Raw genomic sequence first — 20,659 nt, forward strand, 5'->3', positions numbered from 1 at the left:
TTTATGTTTAGTTTGACATGAAACTTCACAAAGTTTGACCATGGAGGAGTCCATGTGATGGTGCTCTTTTGAATGCTGAGTGCTCAAGAGAGCGTAGTGCGCGTCATCGCTGCGTCACACAAGCGTCAGGTGGTCAGACAATGAGCTTTTACCTCTGCACTTCTCGCCGGTTGATGATGCTTCTTTTCAAAACAATGACTTGTCAGCGCAGCGCTCATTGTTGGCACCGTTTTGCTTGTTCTTTCAGGATGGCTCGGTGGGGAGTCTTGATGATCTGGCCCAGGAGTATTCTCGCTATTACGGCACCTCCCTCAACGACGTGTGCGAAAGGATGGAGGAGCTGCGCCGACACCGATTGGTGCAGAATGCGGATGTGACGGTAAACAAAAATTGCTGACTTGCACTGGACAGCGTGTAAAAACATCGTGATCATAGCATCTGTCTTGGCCAAAGGTTTATTGCGCCTCCGCAATAAGTCACTTCCGGTGTGTCTTTAATTAAAGTTGTTATGAAGTTGGTGACAGCATAAAGAGATGTGTCCACTTCCTGCGCCTTTCAGGGAAAGCTTGACTCAGCGGCCGCATCGCTAGAGCTGCGCTCTCAGATTCAGGTGAGGTCACATGTGTCAGCGCCCATGTTGGCAAGATTATGCGGTGGCGTGATGCAATTTCCACCACATGATGCTCCCCAGACTATCAGCAAATACATTCCATTTGCTTACAGTGTGCGTTGAATCTGGAAATACTCACGATGCTTCACTTTTTTTTTTTTTTTACATTTGACTCATGGTTACCGCCCTATTCCAAAATGGATTCTGTTTTCATCAAATCCCGACACACAACAGCTCCTAATGAAAAAATGGGGGGAAGGGGGGGGGGGATTTCATTTGAAGTTTTTCTGAAATTATAAAAATAAATGTGGAAAAGGTGAAGCACGGTCAGTACTTGGCTGACGCATTATTTTGTGTTTGCTAGCAATGAGACGTGACATTTTATTCCTGTTCTCAAGGAATCTCTTGGACTCTGCAGCACCACGTCTACTCCGGAGACGGACAGGAAGTAAGGATCTGAACTCATTTCTTTGACATGATTAATTAGGGGCTTCCCTTAAAAAAGAAAAATAATAATAATAATCTTCATTGATTGAATGAGCTCCTCTGTGGACACGCCAACTCAACTCTACCCTCACGCAATCAACCCAATAGAAAAATAAACTCCCCTTAAGCAATTATGAACAAATTAACAAAATGAACGCGATCCACTACTAGGGACAGTTTTAATTTGTTCTGTGTTAAAAGCTCAAAACAATTGCTCCATCTGCGTGTTAAACCGGTCGTGAAGATGTCCATTCGTCATGTGCACCATCATCCGCGTGCAGATGCGCCACTTCCCGCTGCCCTTGAGACACTCGTGTGTGCGTGTGCGTGCGTGCTGGTCATTCCAAACTTGGCTTTGTCTTTCCTGCTTTTGTTTCCTCTGTTGATGAGTCACAGGAGGATTAGGATTTGAATTAGGATTGAAGCACGCAAAAAGGATGTCGCTTTCTAAACATCCAGTGACTCAAGAAGTCTCCTTTATTTTTATTTATTTATTTTTAATAAACCGAAATTATTCAGCTGCCCTGATTAAAAAAAAAAGAGAGCATAATAATGCGGTAATCTTGATTTTTAAACACATAAATAGTATACATTTTTTTCAAGTCTTTTATTTTTTATTTTATTTAAATTATTTTTTTACATGAACAAAACAGATTAACTGAATAAATGTCATTCTGTCTCCTATTCATAATTCTTACTTCTTTTTGTCACTTTTCATTTACCCGACATGTTTTGGCGGAAGTCTTTGATGTGTGACTCATCTTTTATCAACTGATATTCAATGAGATAAGACAGTCGTCACCAATCACTACAAAAGGGAAAACCACATTACGGATCGGGAAAAGGCCCGAGTCATCCGCATCAAAGAGAATAAAACCCCAGCGTTGGATTCGGGAGGTTATTGAGGTCAGGAGGCGGGGCCAGAGGACCATCGAGAGGGACGAGGGAGCAGACATGCTCTTGAGCACCTGGAGCAGCATCCCGTAGGGACCGAACGGACAGCAGAGGGCGGGACTCGCTTGTCACGCCTTCATTGCATATCAGCCGATAAAGACAAGTCACACACAATCGAAACACGTCAGGTAAATAACAACCTAAAAAAAAAAAAGTGTTGTGATAAGACCCCAACAAGTTCAACAAAGCTGATTATATTTGTCGCACACTTCCCCGAGAGCATTTCGCTCTTGAAGTCACTGATTAGTTTTGCCCGTTGGTGCCGATTTCCCTTCCATTCCGACATAGCTATTTCCAGTAAAGTGAGTGCGTGCGGGAGGGCGGGAGTTGTGAGAAGAATGCAGGCTCCACATGAAAACTGTCACTGCTGCAAAACGTCCACTCCAAAAGGGGGCCAAAGCCTCTTTTGTTTCCCAACCGAGCTCATGTGTTCATCCATGGAGCGTGACTGGAGCCTCTGATTTTTTTTTTTAATTTTTTTTTTTTGGGCATCTTTGATCATCGTCACGACGGCACCATTTTGTTGCCCGGTGGCCGACAAAGAGACCACTGAAGGGATGAAGAGAATAAATGTGGAGAAGAGGTATCTTTTACTTGTATTTGACCTGTTCAAGAAAGAAATTTGAACTGGATTTGTGTGTGTGTGTGTGTGCGCAGGTTTCCCATGCACAAGTCCAGTCCTTCGGACGACGGCAAGAGAAGGGGCAAATCCTTTTGGAGCACTTTCAAAAAGACATCCAAAGGAGCTTCCGCCCGCCACGTTGCAAAAGGTAACAAATAGGTTCCGTGCTGAAGAAGTGCAGTCCACATGATTTTTCATGGAAGATGAAACGTTGCAGTGATATTACATTCGCAATATTGACTGGTTAAAAAAACCTGTGTGTGTGTGTACCTGCCAGGTGATTTAGTGGGCTTCGTGGCCAGTGAAATCACCATGAGCGATGAAGAGCGCATCCAGCTGATGATGATGGTCAAGGAGAACATGATCTCCATCGAGGAAGCGCTGGCCCGGGTAACATATTACAGAACACAAAATAAACACACCCGCACAGCGTAAATAGTCCAAGCCCAACATGCGTCCGGAACAAAATATTTCTGATTTTGTGGATGCAGTTGAAGGAGTTTGAGATGCAGAAGCAACAGAAGTGCAGGCTGGAGCCGTCCGAGTGCACAGATGTTTGTCATTCTGCCGACGAATCTTTCAGCGATAGCGTAAGTATTTCAAGCATCCAACTATCTATTTCACTAGGATGGAGATCTGGGCCGGGGATGGGCAATTTAAATGGGGGCCACAGAGGACCACGCACCTTCTCACCAGATGACAAAATTGCTATTTTAAATATGGAGAAAAATACTACTCCTTGGAAAATATGTGCTCTTTTGACATTTCGTCTTTTACTTATCGTATCCCCCCCAATTTGTCTCTTCTGTTGCTCGGATGTTTACCAACATTATAAAATGCCGTGTACTTTGAAATACTTGACAGTAAGAAGATGTCTCATCATCACTGACCCCCGTTGCTGTCCCTTTGTGGACCCGGTCCCCCTTTTGAGCCCCCTCTAAGCTCAATGCCACAGTGGTGTCACCCTGTTTTTGTGCTCCACATTCCAACAGCAGCCAGTCATGCCCACCACACACATATTTTATGCAGTTAGTTACTTGTTACTTTGTTTGTTCATTAGAAGGTTGACACACTTTTTGTCATCTAATTTCTTTTGTTCGTACAATAGCACAGTTAGCTTGTTAGCCACTAGGTTAGTTATTTGGTTAGCCTGATGACAAACAGTATGTTTGTTAGCTAGCATTTGTTTATTCATGTATTGTTTGACAGTGAGTTAGTTCGCTAATTAGTTACTTACTTACTTAGTGTGTTTGTTCATTAGAAGCATTACACTTTTTTTTTCATCCAGGTTCTTTTGTTAGTACGATTGCAAAGTTAGCTTATTAGCCACTTGGTTAGTTATTTGGTTAGCCCGATGACAAACATTATTGCTGTTAGCTCTCATTTGTTTGTTTATTCGTTTGTTAGTTGACAGTTAGTTAGTTAGTTAGTTAGCTAGCAGCAGGATTCCACACAAAAAAAAAAGTTTTGGGTTGTCAGCCAGGGTTAATTCGGATGGCACAAACAGTGCGTTGTTGAGAAATTATTATTTTTGTTTGTTTGTCTGTACCAGCTGCGTGAGCTGTCCGACGCAGAACAAGATGAATGGCTGACATTCAGAAGGCTTCACAAGCTGGTGAACTCCACACGCAAGGTGAAGAATAAACTCATCAGGATCGACCAGACCAGGAAGACCGGCGTAGAAGGTACTCCAAACACATCAAGCATAAAGCAAATCATATTTAATATTGGCATGTTATAGTCAGTGTGTATACTGTAGAAAGAACATGAGCTTTTGCTTAATATTGTTATATGATGATCCACAGAGTGTTGTCAGCCAAGCATTTGTCCCGTGGACTCGCTGGCGTCTGACCTGCAGGATCAGCTGGACTACGGTGAGGACAACGTTACCACGTCGTGCTCTTCTGGCAGCTTGGCCATGTCAGAGGCCCCCGAGCGCAGCCCTCCATGTGGCAGCTCCTCACGTCGGGACGCGCCCGAGGAAGAACAGTCGAGCAACGCCGTATTGGACGAAAACCACCACCGGGGCAACGAGGCCAAGATGGCTCGATCAGTGACAGACGGGGGTCTCCGACATCGCCTCCTCAGCCACCACGGGGTTAGTAAGTTATTTCTCAGTTAGCAGAATGACTCACCATGATTTGTTTTCCGTTAGCGACATTATAGCTTGATATAGGAATAAAACCTTGGTTGGTCATCTGATTAGCAAAAAAACAAAGCAGACTAACTGAAAAAGTGGATTGTGAAATCCACTATCATCCAAAATGGATGGATAGCTTGCAGGATGCCTTAACGTTTGCTCTTAGTGCTTGAGTTACTTAACATGATGACATAAGCATTTGTTTCATTTCGACTGACTGTGTTAATGTTGATTTTTATTATTATTATGTATTTATTTATGCTTGTATCACAGAGAGCTTGCAGTTTCGGAGGATTTGACGTCACCAATCGCTCAGTGCATGCAGCCCAACACACCGTACGTCCTCGAATACGATGCAAGTGTACAACAATAGAGCAAACTCAAAGCAAATCTTTGTTCAATAAACTTGGCTTGACTTTGATCATCTCAGGGCGAAGACGAAGACGGCGCGAGGTCCCCTCAGATATCCCGCATCTCCCTGGGCAAGAAAGTCAAGTCTGTCAGGGAGACCATGAGGAAGCACATCACTAAGAGACACCAAGCCTCTCTGTCGAATCAGGTACACGGATACACAGCCTTGAGGAGTGACCGCGTGTCAAAGTCTCATTGGAATTGTTACACTAATCCGATAGTCATCCATTTGAAAGAGACGTTTCTTCGTTCGGGCAAACGATGCACCCTGCAAATAATTGAGAAACTGCCGGTTCACGTTGGGTCGACTGTTAGAGGAACTCCGGTCGAAGGTCAACGTTAACATGCTTTATTTTGTTTGTCATCCATACAAAGTCGAGTCCAGATTGCAGCATCTCCAGCTGCCCTCAGTCCCCTCAATTGAACTCTTCTCTGGACAAAGTCAAGCTGAAGCCTGGAGGTTCTGTGGAAAGCCTGAGGAGTTCACTCAGCGGACAGAGTTCCATGAGTACGTGTGTGTCTGTGGGCTGTGTGTGTAAAATGTAAGGTGAGCGCCCCCGCCCCACCCCCTCTCCTCTCACTGTGTGTGGCTGTGAGCAGGCGGTCAGACGGTGGGCACCACCGACTCGTCCAACAGCAACAGAGAGAGCGTCAAGTCAGAGGACGGCGAAGAGGACGAGCTCCCTTACTCGGGACCCTTCTGCGGACGCGCCCTCGTCCACACAGATTTCACACCCAGTCCCTACGACACCGACTCCCTCAAACTCAAGGTGATTACACCAAAACAACAAAAAAACAAATTCACCCGAAACCTCTTCGAATGGTGAACTGCTGGTAGAACGGGTTGCTGAAATAAAGGGGCTCACAGATGGTCGCGAGGTGATCAGTTGGTTCGTTCGCTGGATCACACAAACAGGTTATGCAACACAAAAATAAAGGTGTTTCAGTAGGTAGTAACCTGGTTTTTGGTTGGTTGGCTAGATCGCACAAACGTTAGTTATGTGGCAAAGTTGGTCGGTTCGTTGAGTTGCTAGTGAGCGAGTGGGGAGCTGGCTTTTAGCAAGTTAGTTTGTCGGTCATTTTGTTAGTCGGTGTGTTAGTTAATTGATTGTTTAGTGCGTTGATTAGTTAGCTGGATTGCCCACACGACACCGTTTATTAATGAGCAAGACAGCTAGCCATTTATGTGACGCAGAAAGTTTGATAATTATGCGACAAAGTTGGTGGGTTAGTTGTGAGTGAGTCGATTAATTAGTTGGACTGGTTAAGTGGGGTGGTTAAGTCAGTTGTGGACTGGTTGGTTAAATAATTCATTGTTGGGTTAATTGGTTGCTTAGCTAACTGGATCACGCACAGCTTTTGATGAGTAGGCAAGCTAATTTTATGACCCAACGTAAGTTTGTCAGTCAGTTTGTTAGTCACGTGACACAAAGGTGAAGGAAAAATCAAGAAATTCTCGCCGGGATGTGTTGATGCAGAGCGGCGACGTGATCGACATGATCAGCAAGCCCCCGATGGGCACGTGGATGGGCATGCTGAGGGGCAAAGTGGGCACCTTCAAATTCATCTACGTCGACGTGCTCAATCCAGAGCAGACCAAGCGGGCCAAGCCCAAGAAGACCGAGCGCAGGCGCAGGAAGGCCCGGCAGCCCAAACCGCAGTCTGTGGACGAGCTTCTGGAGCGTATCAACCTCAAAGTAAGTCAGAACGAGTCCCCAACCAACCCTTCATCATCATCATCATCATCATCGAGATTTTCCTGATCACTGTAACGCGTGTGACAGGAGCATCTGCCCACCTTCCTATTCAACGGCTACGACGACCTGGACACCTTCCGGCTGCTGGAGGAGGAGGACCTGAACGAGCTCCACATCACGGACCCCCAGGACAGAGCTGTGCTGCTCACTGCCGTCCAGCTGCTGCATGACTACGACGGTAAGGGGACGACTCGTCAACACTCGGCGTGGAACATTCAAATGCTGCGCTGGTGAGTCGTATTTTTCATGCACTTTGTATTTGCGGCGTATCTTATTTTGAAGGCTCGTTGAAACGTTACCATAGCAACCAGAGAGTATTGCGGGCAGATAGGACGTTCCTCGTGTCATGATTCTTGTTTATTATTATGCATCGAAAATACGACAGTTTTGATTCAGGTCAGATCATATTATTTTGTTGTATTTATCCATCACATCTTAAAGGCCGGTCCCTGAAAATATTGTCTGACATTAAACCGGTCCGTGGGGCAAAAAAGCTTGGGGACCGCTGGGTTCGTTTACTGGTGGTCATGTTTGTTTTTTCTGTCATTTCTGTCAGGTTTTTTTTAATAGTTGATGAGTATGGTGGTTAGTTGGTTCATTACAACATTGCATGTTTCTGAGTAGTTTCAGATGACACAATACACCTTTTTTTTTTTAAGGGATCTTAAAGGCACACGACCTCCTGTATGTAACGTCAATGTCCCTTTACAGGCAGCAGTGATCCGGAGTGCAGCAGCTTGGCCGAGGAGAATGTTTCTGTGACGGACATCCATATCCTGACGGGAGACTCCCCGAGAGACTCGGGCTGCTACGAGAGCAGCGATCCCCCCGACAACAACAGTAACCACCACAGCCTGACCCCACTCTAAACTCTTCCTCATCATCCTCCTTTGCATGGTACTGTACACTCTTCTTAGCGTTCTTCCTGTTTTTTTTTCTTTTGTAGAGTGGGTCAGCCCACACATATGAACTGGAGAGTGACTTTCAGGGCTGAGGTGAATGTAAAAAAAAAAAGTCCAGTGTTCTTTGTGGAAATATGTTTCTTAATATAGGGTAGCCTTCTTATCATGTGCCTCAAATTGAAAAGTATTGACTTGATCTTGTGACGTACAGTACATGACTTTTTTTAGAGTGTGTGTGTGTGTGTGTGTGTGTGTGCGCGCGCGCGTGCCAGGCAAGTGGAATAAAAAAAGCTTTGTTTCTTTGACTGCACATTTTCGCTGCAAGCCATGTGATATATCTAATGGTCATTCTTGTTAAGCATTCATTTTCAAATGTACTCCATACAGACTAGATCATACAGAATACACCATTCGGAGTTTTTATTTAGCTGTTAACAATGGAATACAACAATATGACATTAGAAGAGTGTAGTAGAATGCAATTTACAAATCGCAAAGGCTGAAATTTTTAGAGGCGAAAAAAAACCCCTGCTTCGGTGGGTGAGCAGGCTTTATTTTTCATATATGCGTCAATTGTATTCATTTCATTTTTCTGGATAAGCTGAAGAAGCGCAGTCCACATCTCGTCGTTTCATGCAATACATGAAGTTGAAGTGAGAGCCACATATTTGTTTGCATTCTCATCATCTGATTTATGACTTACTGATTCATATTTACACCACACTTGTTTGGTAGAATTCCGTTAGGTTGCCACCGTGTTTTAAGACTGAAAGTCCAAGTGTTTAGTAAGTTAACAACTTACTCTCTTTCATACAAATTCACAAGCCTAATTTATACAACCCATCCATCCATCCATTTTCCGAACCGCTTGATCCTCACTAGGGTCGCGGGGGGTGCTGGAGCCTATCCCAGCCGTCTTCGGGCAGTAGGCGGGGGACACCCTGAATCAGTTGCCAGCCAATCGCAGGGCACACAGAGACGAACAACCATCCACGCCCACACTCACACCCAGGGACAATTTAGAGCGTCCAATCAACCTGCCATGCATGTTTTTTTGGAATGTGGGAGGAAACCGGAGCACCCGGAGAAAACCCACGCAGGCCTGGGGAGAACATGCAAACTCCACACAGGGAGGCCGGAGCTGGAATCGAACCCGGTACCTCTGCACTGTGAAGCCGACGTGCTAACCACTGGACTTCCGGGCCGCCTACCAAAACAATGATGTATAATAAATCGGATATTGTACATTGTACTACTGATTAATTCATGGCTTGTTTCTTAAAATATGCGGAAAAAGAGTAGCGGTACCTCTTTAAAAAAAAAACCTACATAATAAATATTTTTTGAAACTCACAATGAGATTATATAAATCGTTTAGCCCCACTGGTTCGTCCGCGATGATGCGTTCAATGGCATCGGGAGATCACAGTTTGGCTTGTAGATGCATTTCTTGAAGGCAGCTCCTGACCAGCCTGGTGGCGTCGACGGCCGTCCCCCAGGCCAGAGAGACGCCGTAGCCCCCGTGGCCGTAGTTATGCACCACATGGGCCCCGCGGCCGCCGCCCAGCCGCTGTCCCGCCCTCTCCACCCTTGGATTCCTCCTGGAGGGCCTGAGCCCGACCCAGTGCCCCAGCACTCTACCCCGACACAGGGATGGCTCCAGCCTGGTGCAGCGCTCCAAGATGGCCTCGGTGTCCCCGGGGTCGACCGCCAGGCGCCAATCTCCCTCCTGTCGGGTGCCGCCCACAGTGACGTAGCTGGAGCCGGGGTAGATGTATGACTTCCCTCCCTCTTGACGGATGAAGTGCTTCAGCCAAGGGGCGTCCACCTTCAAGACCTGGCCCCGGACCGGGACGAGCCCGACGTCTCCCACCAGCTCCTTGGAGCCCAGGCCCGAGCAGTTGACAATGACGTGGTAGTCCGGGCTCAACTCCTCGAGACTGGACACTTTCTTCTCCTCCAGTTTACCGCCGGCTTTCGTGAACCTGGACACAAACAACGAGGAAACCAGCCACCCATCTATTTTCTATTGCCCTTGTCCTTAGAAAATAATTTAAAATATCAAAATTAATGAGTTCTGACCAGAAAAATGAAATTCAATGCATGCAAAAAATGAAAACCGATTAAAATGAAAAAGAAAAAGTGATTTAAAAAAAAAACTTCTAACAGCCCCCTAAAGACAAAGCTAAGAAAAGCAGAAAAACGGGGAAAATATTTGAACAAAGATTAAATTTTCTGTGGCTCTTGTACCCATCGGTCTCAGAAATCCTCCAAAAACTAAAATACATCCAACCCCCCCCCCCCAAAAAAAGGTTGAAATAGGAAAAAAGAAGCAAACACGCATGTTTGTGGAATATATCAGTCTGAGCCAAAATTCAAACCCAAACAAACTTGTGTTGTAGCCAGGGCAGGTAGCTGGAACATTCGCACTTGATGGTGGTGAAGGCCTGGCCAAACGTGTGCTCGGGAAAGCGGCGCAGCTCGTGTTCGCTCAGGAAGCGAAAGCCAAACACGATGTCCCACCAGTAGGGCCTCTTGTTGGCAGGGGGCTCCCTGAAGATTTGAACGCTATGGGTGGGGGTGAAGAAAAGATGACATCATCGTGCACAACATCACCTCAGTCAGCATCTTGTCCTCAAGGGCTACGTTTAGATGGCCACTCGTAGATGACGTAGAGAAGAATAAATCAAAAATATGATTTTGATTTTTTTATAAGATAAGATAAGAAAAGATAAGAAAACCTTTATTAGTCTCGCAATGGAGAAATTCCCAATTCACAGCAGCAAAGTTATGAAAGCAAGAAGTCGAACAACAAAATATATGAGCTGCTGGAAGGGCAGCCACTCTCGCGGCGCCATTTTGAAGTCAAAATAACAAAAATAACACAACACAACACATAGGACACAGTCACAGACAGTCGTGCAATCTTCACCACTTTTCTGCATACACTTTGTTGTCTGAAGCAGTTCTAGATGAAAGAGGAGAGGATCAAAGTGTCCTTTCTCCAGTGGATCAGAGACGTCATGCTGAAAATGTGCACACGTCTGCTACAAGCGAAGTTTTGAAAGCAAACACGAAGCTGTAGCTTCCATTGACGAAAAGAGATTAGTTCACTTCTTTTTGTAACTAGCATCTTTATTATTTCAACCACACATAGGACCATACAAATCTGAACATATGAATACAGAGGACGTCGTACATTTCCGCCCGTGTTTAGTTTCCACAACAACGTCCATACATGGCTGTGACGGCCCTTTAACATAGGAAACAACAAATGACGTACAAACATATTTGGGGAAAAAAAGAAAAAGAAAGAAAAAATAAAAAAAAATAAACAACACACCTACAAATAAAAAATAGCAGAATATTGTGAACAACAGTGACAAGTGTCCCTTTTATTGGATTTATATCCGTAATCTATAGTGACCTCTCCCGACTTGTGGTGTCATTCCCTCCTTCATTTGTTTTTGTACTCCTCTCATTTTTCCCATCTGGTTTTAAACTTCCCCACTTGGACCCTTAATATGTATGTGAATCTTTCCAACTCAAATATTTCTCCCACTATTTCCAGCCATAGGTTCTTTGTTGGCGGGTCAGTTTTAAACCATGTTCTTGTTATGGCTTTCTTGCTGGCACCCAGCAACACTTTTACCAAGTACTCGTCACTCGTCAGTACATTTCCTTGATTTATATCGCCCAGATACATCACTAAGCCGGTCTTTGGTATTTCATATCCGAGTATCTTCTTTGGTTCTCTCCAAACCCCTTCCCAATAACCTTTCAGCCTTCGACATTTCCAAAATATGTGTGCATGATCTACAGACCTGTCCTGTCCACATAACCGCCAGCACTCACTCTGCCCTTGTTTGTATTTCCCGGTCATCTCTGGGGTTATAAAAAATCTCATGATATTTTTCCAACCAAACTCCCGCCAACGTCTCGAAGCGGTTGTTGATTGTTGTATCCTGCACATATTTAACCATTCTTCTTCCGTTATCTCGGTTTGGAGTTCTTTTTCCCATTTCTCTTTTACATACAGAGTCGAATTCCCCTTGTTCAACAGGAGCCCTTTGTAGAGGGATGAAATCACGTTACTCTTGCCCCCGTTATATGCATCCATCATTATCTGTATCACATCATGTCTTTCAGTTGTCGTACCCATTTTTATTTCTTTTGTATAGTAGTCTCTAACTTGTAGATACCTGAAGAGGTCGCTCCTTTCTAGATCAAACATTTCTTTCATTTTTTGGAAGGTCGGCATCTCCCCCTTCTCTATCATCGTACTCGTCGCTGTGATACCTTTTCTTTCCCATCTTTTGAAACCATAATCTTTCCCTGGTTGAAAGTCCTCATCATGTGATAGCCACCTTAGGATTTTCACCTCCTTTTACTATAGTGAACCACGTATTTAAAGTGAATTTTGTTATTTGATCTGCCAAGCCCTCCTTTACCCGAAATAATCTTCTGTCCCCCAACAGTGTTTGAGTCAGGTATCCCTCAGCCCTCACTTCAATTTCTTTCCATTTTGCTCTATACTCTCCGTTACACCAACATGCTACTGCTCTGAGTTGTGCTGCACGGTAGTAATCCTTAAAATTCGGTACCGCCAATCCTCCCTTCTCCTTGGGCAACTGTAGTGTCGTCAGCCTAATCCTCGGCCGCTTACCCCCCCAGATAAATCTTGAGGTCAGTTTATCCCATTCTATAAATTGTTTCTGTGGTATGGGTATCGGTAGCGACTGATAGAGGTATAGCAATCTCGGCAGAATGTTCATTTTGACCATTTCTATTCTAGAGCTTAAGTCTAGGACATGTGTTGACCATCTCCCAAGGTCTGCCTTGATGGCTTGATTAATCTTTGTGTAGTTCGTTTCGAACAGTTTGTCCATGCTTTTCGTGACATACACACCTAGGTATTTTACCGTCTCACTGTCCCATTTTACTTTGTGTTTTCCCTTCATCAACTTTGATGGTGTGCAGTTAAGTGCTAGGATCTGCGTTTTTGTTACATTAAGTCTATATCCTGAGTAACGTTCATATTCTTCCAGTTGTTCCATCAGTTTCGGGAAGCTCTCTTCCGGTTGTGTTACGTATGCTATCAGATCATCGGCAAACAGGCTCAATTTGTGTTCTGAGCCTCTCAGCTCCACGCCTTTGATGTTGTGATTCTGTCTGATTGCCTGGGCTAGGGGTTCGATGAAGATATTGAATAGTGTTGGTGAGAGGCAACATCCTTGTCTGCTCGACCTTTCAAGTGTTATTCGGTCCGTCAAGCTGCCATTCACTTTCACTCTTGCAGTCGGCCCATTATACAGTGTCTGTACAACTCTAATCGAATCCCTATTGAAGCCGAATTTTTCCATGACTTTATATAGATAGACCCACCGCACACTATCGAATGCCTTTTCTGCATCCATGCTCACCAACACTGCACTCATTCCTGTCTTCCGAATCGCCTCCACTATGTGTAAAGTTTTTCTTATATTATCCTGGGCCTGTCTACCTTTGACAAAACCCATCTGGTCTCTACTATAATTTCAGGCATGAAAGTCTCGAATCTTTTGGATATGATTGAGGTATAGATCTTATAATCGACGTTAAGTATGGATATTGGTCTGTAGCTACTACATAACTCTTTATTTTTGCCCTCTTTGGGGATTATAGAGACTATTGCCTCTTTCCATGACGGTGGAATCTTGCCCTCCTCCATGGTATATCGTAGTGAAGATAGCAAAAGGGGACGTAGTTCCTGTCTAAATATCTTGTACAACTCTGAGGGGAAGCCATCACTACCCGCAGCTTTACAGTTCTTCGTTCCGCCGATTGCAATCTCCAATTCTTCTGCAGTAATTTCAGAGTTCGGGGATTCATTATCTTCTTCCCCTATTGATGGTAATTCCAGGCCCTCCAAAAATGTTGTGATACTCTCTTCGTCTGCTGCATCCGGTTGTGTATATAAAGTCTTATAATACTGCTGAAATGCTTCCTCTATTTCCTTTGGTTCTTTTAATAATTCATTCGTTCTGGGGCACCTAATCTTATGAATTGTGTTTAACACTTGTTGTACCCTTAACCTTCGTGCCAGTAATTTACTTGCCCCGGACCCACCTTCATAGTAAACCTGCTTCACAAACCGTGCTCTTTTTTCCACCTCCGTTAATAATATTCGATCTATTTCCTTTCTAGTGTCTGTGACCTTCATAAGTACCTCTGCGTTATTTGTTCTTTTATGCTGGTCTTCAAGTTCTTTCAGTTGTCTTGTTAATTTTTCATATGATTCTTGTCTTATCCTTTTAAGCCGTATTGCACGTGCTATAAGTTTCAGAGCATCCCACACAATATTTGGGTTAACTTCTCCATTGTCATTTTCTTCCCTATATTTGACTATATCTCGCTTTATTTCTTGTACCAATTCCTTATCATTCAACAAACCTACATTCAACCTCCAAATTGTAGATTTCCTTCTACTGGTCAATTTCACTGTCATATACACAGCGCTGTGGTCTGACAAATCGGTGACACCAATTCTGCATTCTTCCACCCTGTGTCTATCCTCCATCTTCATGAAAAAATAGTCTATTCTAGCATGGGTTGCATGTGGATGAGAGTAATGTGTGTAGTCTCTATGTAACGCGTGTGCATCCCTCCATACATCAATTATCCCTAGTTGTTTTATTTGTGTGTTGATGCACTTGGTTATATGTATCCTAGACTTCCTTGTGCTTGTTGTATCTAAGTCATGGTTCAGCACCACATTGAAGTCCCCTCCGCATATCAAGATCCCATCCATTTCCACAGCTATGACGTTGAAAAGGTCTTCAAAAAAATTCCTTTCACTATCTGGTGGAGCATATACATTGATTAATGTGACCTTCTCGCCTTCCATCGTCCCCTTGACCACTATATACCGCCCTTCTCTATCCTTTATCTCTTTGTCAATTTCAAATTTCACTGAGTTTTTCATTAATATAGCCACCCCTCTTCTATGGCATTCTTTAAATGAACTATAGTATGTATTAGTGTACCCATACCTTTTCAATTTCTCATGTTCTTGTGGCGTCAGGTGTGTTTCTTGTAAAAAAAAATGACCTGCATCTCCTCCTTTCTTAATTTTGTCAACACCTTCCCCCTCTTTACTGGGTTGTTCATGCCATTCACATTTAATGACACCACCTTAATGTCTCTATGTTGAACCATCATTCTTTCTGGAATATCCTGTATTTACCCCCATGTCACCGATCACAACATACATACTAAACACTATAACCGTAAAACATAAAAAATTGTCATCAACAATCAGAAATTCCAAAGCTTTAAGGGATTCCCTTTTCGCATCCCCTTTCCCCTGTTGGTGGGTGGGGGGTAAAGCCTCTCCTAGTGAGAGGGCCCCCTTAGTGGCAGAGATCATCTCCAGTGCTGATCTCCCAAGCTCACTACAAAAGTCCAACAATTCAGTACAAGAGCTCCCGGCCAGAGCTTTGTAGATTTCCAAACATTCTTTAACCTTCTTCAGTGGATTATTTCGGGAAATGAAATCCCGCCTATCAATCAAATTACATTGCTCTATACATCTTTCGTTTACACCCGAACATTCAGAGCCTGTCGACAGATTTCTAATTGTCTCGACTCAAAGTTGCTCCCCCCTTCAAAAACTTTTAACAGCATCCCCACATAAAATTTGTTCTTTACTCACCAACCGTTGAACTAGGGAAATTAAAGAAAGTTATGTGTCTTCCAAAAGTCCTTTGAAAACAACTGCATTCCTGTCCGAGTTCTTTGTTCCGCAGCTTTTGTCCTTCATTCTCCTTGTCTCGTTCAAATTTTCTCACATTCATCTCTTGGTCTTTGTCCACTTGCGCGCTGCCTCCGGTCTCTGTTGTGTCGTTGGGTTCTCTTGTCCAAGGCTCGGCACCTGCCACCCTCTCATCCGCATCGCCTCCGCCGCCTCCTGAGCGCTGTTGTATATTTTCACTCCTTCAGTCCAGTGGACCCTCAGTGTGTCCATCGGGGACTGGAACCTAATTCCCTTCTCCTTTAGAATTTTTTTAAGTCCAGCATATTCTCGACGTTTAGCCGCCACTTCTGTCGCGTAGTCATGGTCAAAGATCACTCTGTTCCCCTTCACTTGAAGCGGCGTTCGCCAGGCCGCCTTGAGTACGTTTTCTTTGATGTTGAATCTCAGGAAGTTTACTATCATCGCTCGTGGTGGTTTGTTCAATAATGGCTTTGGAGCAAGCGCTCTGTGCGCCCTTTGTATCTCCAGTTGAATATCTTCGGAGATTTCCAGCTCTTTATGGATCAGCTTATCAACAAAGTCGATTGTGGAATCTCCCTCGACCCCCTCTTTCAGTCCCCAAATTCGGATGTTGTTCCTCCTCGACCTTCCTTCCAAGTCGGCCACTTTCTGTTGGAGCTTCCTTTGTTGTTCGAGTGAGACAGTGAGAATTTCCTGTACCTCTGTACTCCAGTCCTCCACTTCACCTGCTCTTTCTTCCAGCATCTCTATGTCCTTCCTTTGCACCCGGATGTCAGCGTTCACGGATTCAAGCTTTCTGTTAGTTTCCTCCCGCAAGTTTTCTAGTCCTTGTTTCATCTCCTCCATTTGTTTGACGATTCTGTCCAACTTGCCGTCTACATGGTGTTGTCCCGTGTCCATCTTGGCTCTTATTTCTCCGAGTCCGCTCTGTAGATTAGCCTGCAATGCCGAGGCCCAGGCAGGTTGATTGTCGATGTCGCGAGCTAATGCTATGTTAGCAGTAGCCGCTAAAGCCGATCCCCCTTCATCTTCGTCGTGCGTGTTTTCAGTCTTTTTCTCGCTCTTCTTCTTCTTCTCCCTTCCCTTTCCCGACAGAGCTTTGTTCATATCCATCTTATCCTATGTTCGGGTCGCAGCCTCCGTTCTTTTGTTGTTCTTTTTCTCCGTTTTTTGCTCGTACGGCCGGGAGCTCCACGCGTTTGCAGCCTACCCTCTCGCTGTCATACCGGAAGTCCTCCTAGTTCACTTCTTCTGTCCCACGTAATCCGCTTCAAACTCCAAGCCGCGACTCCCAGTTCCAAATCCGCAGCGGTGCTCCGCGCTAACGCTCCTTTCTTCTCATCGTCGGCTCCTCAAGACTTACATCCATCCAGCCGCAGACCGTTCAACAGCACCGATCTCTCCGCTGAACAAAGCGGGGCTGTGAAAAATGCTGCCCATTACAGGCGCAAGACACAAGCGCCCCGGGACTGTCCAGCAACGACAGTCAAATGGCGCCGACATTCCTCCAGTCAAAAACAGTGCCGGTATACCCATGCTGCCGAGAAGGCGCAACCACCAAGCACAGAGTCTCCTCCTTGATGAATGTCGTGGCCCAAAAATGCTGAAAAAAGTCCACATCAGGTCCACACGACGTAACAACAAACACAAAGTGACAAAACAAACACAAAAACAACAAAAAAAGCAAGGCTCGTGAGAGCACTTGCTGACGGCTGCCTACTCGGGCGCCATCTTGACTTCATATATAATAAAATATTAATTCAGGCTCATTTTAAAATGCTTTGCATGCAATTACACCTTAAAAACTGTAAGTCTCACAAAAGGACAGACAGTGCCGCCCCTTCAATGAGACAATTTCACCATGGTGAAAAATACGTCCAATACAGTACGTCTACAATTGCCGATCCTTGGGATATATTGGCTGTCATGATTCGGTTTTCGGTCTGGCCAGCAGGTGGCATGAGCGGACTTCGGTACGCACCTGCTGTCAATCTGTAATTTGTAGACTCTGTATTTAAGGTCTCTTCTGCGGTGTACCTGTGTCGGAGTATTGTTTCTGGTATTGCTATATTCTCTGCTCATGGACTATTTGGCTATTGACCTTGTTGTGTTTCGCGTTTTCTCCTCTCGGTATCCCTGCTTTTTGTAAGTACGCTTTTGGTTTTGTGATTTGGCTTTTCGCTCGCGTGTATTTTGATACATTGTTTTCGTTTGTATTCGCGGTCTTTATTTTTCTCCCTTGCCTTTTGTGCAAGCACTTTTTGTTATTCGTTTATGTTCTCTCTGGTCCTTGTTTTGACCAGCGCTTTATGTTACCTCTTTATCAGTGCGATTATTAGCATTAAAACATATTTTTGTTACTGAGACCTTGTTTACATCTACGTTTTTGGGATCCAGACTTAACTCGGCTTGTCCGAGTCGTGACATTGGCAAAAGCTTCCATGTTATTCAGAAACATGGAAACTTTTCAGTTGTGGAAAAAAAAAAAAGAGAAAAATCTTTCACTTCATTTCACGCTTGCATGTTACCCTGAGTTTAGCAGCACTCCGGCCTCAGGTGCGTGTCTGGACTGCGCGATGGCCAGTAGGTGGTCAAAGGTGTCGCGGAACCAGCATCTTTGGCGTTCCAAAGGAATATCTAGTGCAGAGAGGGATGGCGGCTGAGGTGCAAAAGGAGGTGTACTGTATCATGAGTCATTTACCAATTTGACATCTGGTTGATTTGAGTTTTTTTAAAATTGGCAGATTTTTCTCTCTCGTTAAACAAATGCTATAGGACCAAGTATTGGAGAACTTTATTCAGAATCATCACCAACCTCAAAAATTCATCCTGGTTTGGATCTAATAAGTTGGAGGGGGCTGCAACACAATGGCATTTCATTTCCAATCAATGGGGAAAATTGCTTTGAAATCAGTTCAGTTCCAATTAGTTACATAATAAATTAAACCGGTAAGTCAAAGCATCGCTATATTTTATTTGGCTGCCTTGTGTTTATAATTACATGTCTTTAATATTATATACATGTACAGCAGATTCGCAAATGTTTTTGGGGGCGGGGGGGTGAGGCAGGCCCCCTTTTTGATGAAAAATGATTGGTGGTATATGTCAATTTATTGAATAATGTTTGGTTTTAAAAAATACATTTCATCTCTTCCGACTGCATACATTCATCATCCTCAGTGAAATGGTGCTGACCGGTGTTTTTACGGCATATCGGCGTTTTTCCGCCCACCTGGAAATTGTTCCGCATAGAGGATCCCGGCCGCTCCGTCGCTGGTGGTCCCTGGGCTGAATTTGTCGGCCAGCAGGGTGACCGAGCAGCCGGGGAGAGTCTCGGCTATGCACACGGCCGTGGACAAGCCCACCACGCCCGCGCCTACCACCGCCACCTTTGCTCCTCTCATCCTGGAACACGAGATAACGGTCATGAAGAACAGCCGAACGTCCCGCATGGCTATGTCGTGCAGTGCCTTGACAAAGTTTTCATACCAGAGATTTTACGTGATCAACCAACACCAAGAAGCACATGATTGTAAAATGGAAAGCACTCATCCATTTTCTGATCCGCTTTAACCTCACAAAATCCGCAGGGGCATGCTGGAGCCTATCCCAGCTGTCTTCGAGCCTTCGGGGGACATCCAAAACCAGTTGCTAGCAAATCGCAGTGCACACAGATAGAACAACCATCTGCGCTCACATTCCAACCTTGGGACATTTTCAGGTGTTCAATCAGCCTGCCATGCATGTTTTTGGAATGTGGGAGGAAACCGGGGTACCCGGAGAAAACCCACGGAGTCAAGGAGAGAACATGCAAACTCCACACAGGAAGGCCAGAGCCGGGATCGAACCCACGACCTCCACACTGTGAGGTCGACGCGCTAACTACTTCACTACCTGGCCGCCCAATGTAAAGCATGAGTATGCAAAATAAAGAGGAAGGTTGACACACAGCAACCTCAAACAGGACAGACTGGAAAAACATTTAACTCAAACAGTACGGTGGTACCTCTACTAAATTAAGTGGTTCTGGAAGAAATTTCTTAACTAGAAAATGTTGTTTGTAGAGAAGTAAATGCCCTAACCCGTTCTAAGCCTCTAACAAATACATGTTACAATTAGATTATTGCGCAATAAATTAAGAGTCGTGCATAGTGTAAAAAAAAACCCCCCAAAGAATATAGAATAAAAATGATGGTCATGTCACTTTTAACTGCGTCCTCATCGTGCTTTGCCCTCGTTCGTTCATGTACTCTCTCAGAAGTGTTTTTTTGCCTGGCGTTTTGTGAAGAACTGATCCGAGGACGTTTGCTTTTATCGGCTTTTAACAATCCTTCGAAAACGTCCAAGGCAAAAATCAGCATAGTGAGCGATCGCCCGACTGATGAACACTTTTTCTGGGTGAATGACTAGAACGTTGCACAGACACATATCTATCTACACCAGTGGTTCATAATTAACCTTGTTAGAGCTACTTTCGTATGAAGAGACGTTAGTAAGTAGAGTTATCACTGTACCTTGCTAGTTAGAGAATGTCAGTTATCCAGCAAATCCAGTTCGAATCTAATTGAATATGACGCATGAGTTCATCAGCAGGCAAAAGGGGTTGAATGTTCATGAATGCGCAGAGGAAAGTTTATTTATTTATGTTATTTTCATGTGCGCAGACATGATCCAGAGATCGTTGCTTGCTTGGAAAAACAAAAACAAATGTTTCACGAGCATCACGCACCTGCTTTGTTGTTCAGTGTAGACCTCCAACGTCGTTTATGACTTAATCTGCAACTTTTTTTAAACGCTGATTACTGCTTCTGCAATGCTTCAAAAAACACAGTTGAGGCACCCAATTTGAACAACAAAGTGTCCCTCGAGAAAGGAATGTCACGTCACAGCAAGTAGGCCCAGGTCCGCAAACTCGATTCCCCCTATCCAGACTTCTGCAAAGCTTGCTAATCGTTTGAATCACTTATTTTGAAGGTGGAGACATCTTAAACAGGTTGGATGGAGGCTGTCGAGGAGCGCAC

The 20,659-nt window shown here is 44.5% G+C and overlaps 2 protein-coding genes across 4 annotated transcripts in view; one reads left to right on the forward strand and one right to left on the reverse strand.

The window, feature by feature from the left end:
• Window positions 1-8,192, forward strand: part of LOC147196541 (SAM and SH3 domain-containing protein 1-like) — a 30,175-nt gene extending 21,983 nt beyond the window's left edge. For both annotated transcript variants that reach the window (XM_086127215.1, XM_086127216.1), the window contains exons 2-16: window positions 248-379; window positions 560-610; window positions 1,009-1,058; window positions 2,708-2,820; window positions 2,950-3,062; window positions 3,164-3,262; window positions 4,225-4,357; window positions 4,478-4,770; window positions 5,086-5,148; window positions 5,243-5,371; window positions 5,599-5,731; window positions 5,824-5,993; window positions 6,702-6,920; window positions 7,008-7,158; window positions 7,692-8,192. In XM_086127215.1, coding sequence (XP_085983341.1) covers window positions 248-379; window positions 560-610; window positions 1,009-1,058; window positions 2,708-2,820; window positions 2,950-3,062; window positions 3,164-3,262; window positions 4,225-4,357; window positions 4,478-4,770; window positions 5,086-5,148; window positions 5,243-5,371; window positions 5,599-5,731; window positions 5,824-5,993; window positions 6,702-6,920; window positions 7,008-7,158; window positions 7,692-7,849 — 2,007 coding nt within the window. In that variant the 3' untranslated portion in view covers window positions 7,850-8,192. The remainder of the gene's footprint in view (window positions 1-247; window positions 380-559; window positions 611-1,008; window positions 1,059-2,707; window positions 2,821-2,949; window positions 3,063-3,163; window positions 3,263-4,224; window positions 4,358-4,477; window positions 4,771-5,085; window positions 5,149-5,242; window positions 5,372-5,598; window positions 5,732-5,823; window positions 5,994-6,701; window positions 6,921-7,007; window positions 7,159-7,691) is intronic.
• A 222-nt stretch (window positions 8,193-8,414) lies between these two features.
• On the reverse strand, window positions 8,415-20,658 carry ddo (D-aspartate oxidase). Of its 2 annotated transcripts, XM_086127219.1 has the most exons (5): window positions 20,368-20,658; window positions 18,871-19,043; window positions 18,167-18,275; window positions 10,274-10,450; window positions 8,415-9,867 (listed from the first exon to the last, which is right to left on the reverse strand). In XM_086127219.1, the coding sequence occupies exons 2-5, from the start codon at window positions 19,040-19,042 to the stop codon at window positions 9,306-9,308; spliced, it is 1,020 nt and encodes a 339-aa protein (XP_085983345.1). In that variant the 5' UTR covers window position 19,043; window positions 20,368-20,658; the 3' UTR covers window positions 8,415-9,305. The 2 variants fall into 2 exon arrangements, with proteins under 2 accessions (XP_085983345.1, XP_085983343.1); XM_086127217.1 differs by lacking the exon at window positions 20,368-20,658 and having other exon boundaries at window positions 18,871-19,090.
• Window position 20,659: the final 1 nt, after the last annotated feature.

This window comes from Hippocampus guttulatus, chromosome 13 (assembly GCF_054856545.1).
Source record: "Hippocampus guttulatus isolate MCC_2025c chromosome 13, RoL_Hgut_1.0, whole genome shotgun sequence".
Classification (NCBI taxonomy): Eukaryota; Metazoa; Chordata; class Actinopteri; order Syngnathiformes; family Syngnathidae; genus Hippocampus; species Hippocampus guttulatus.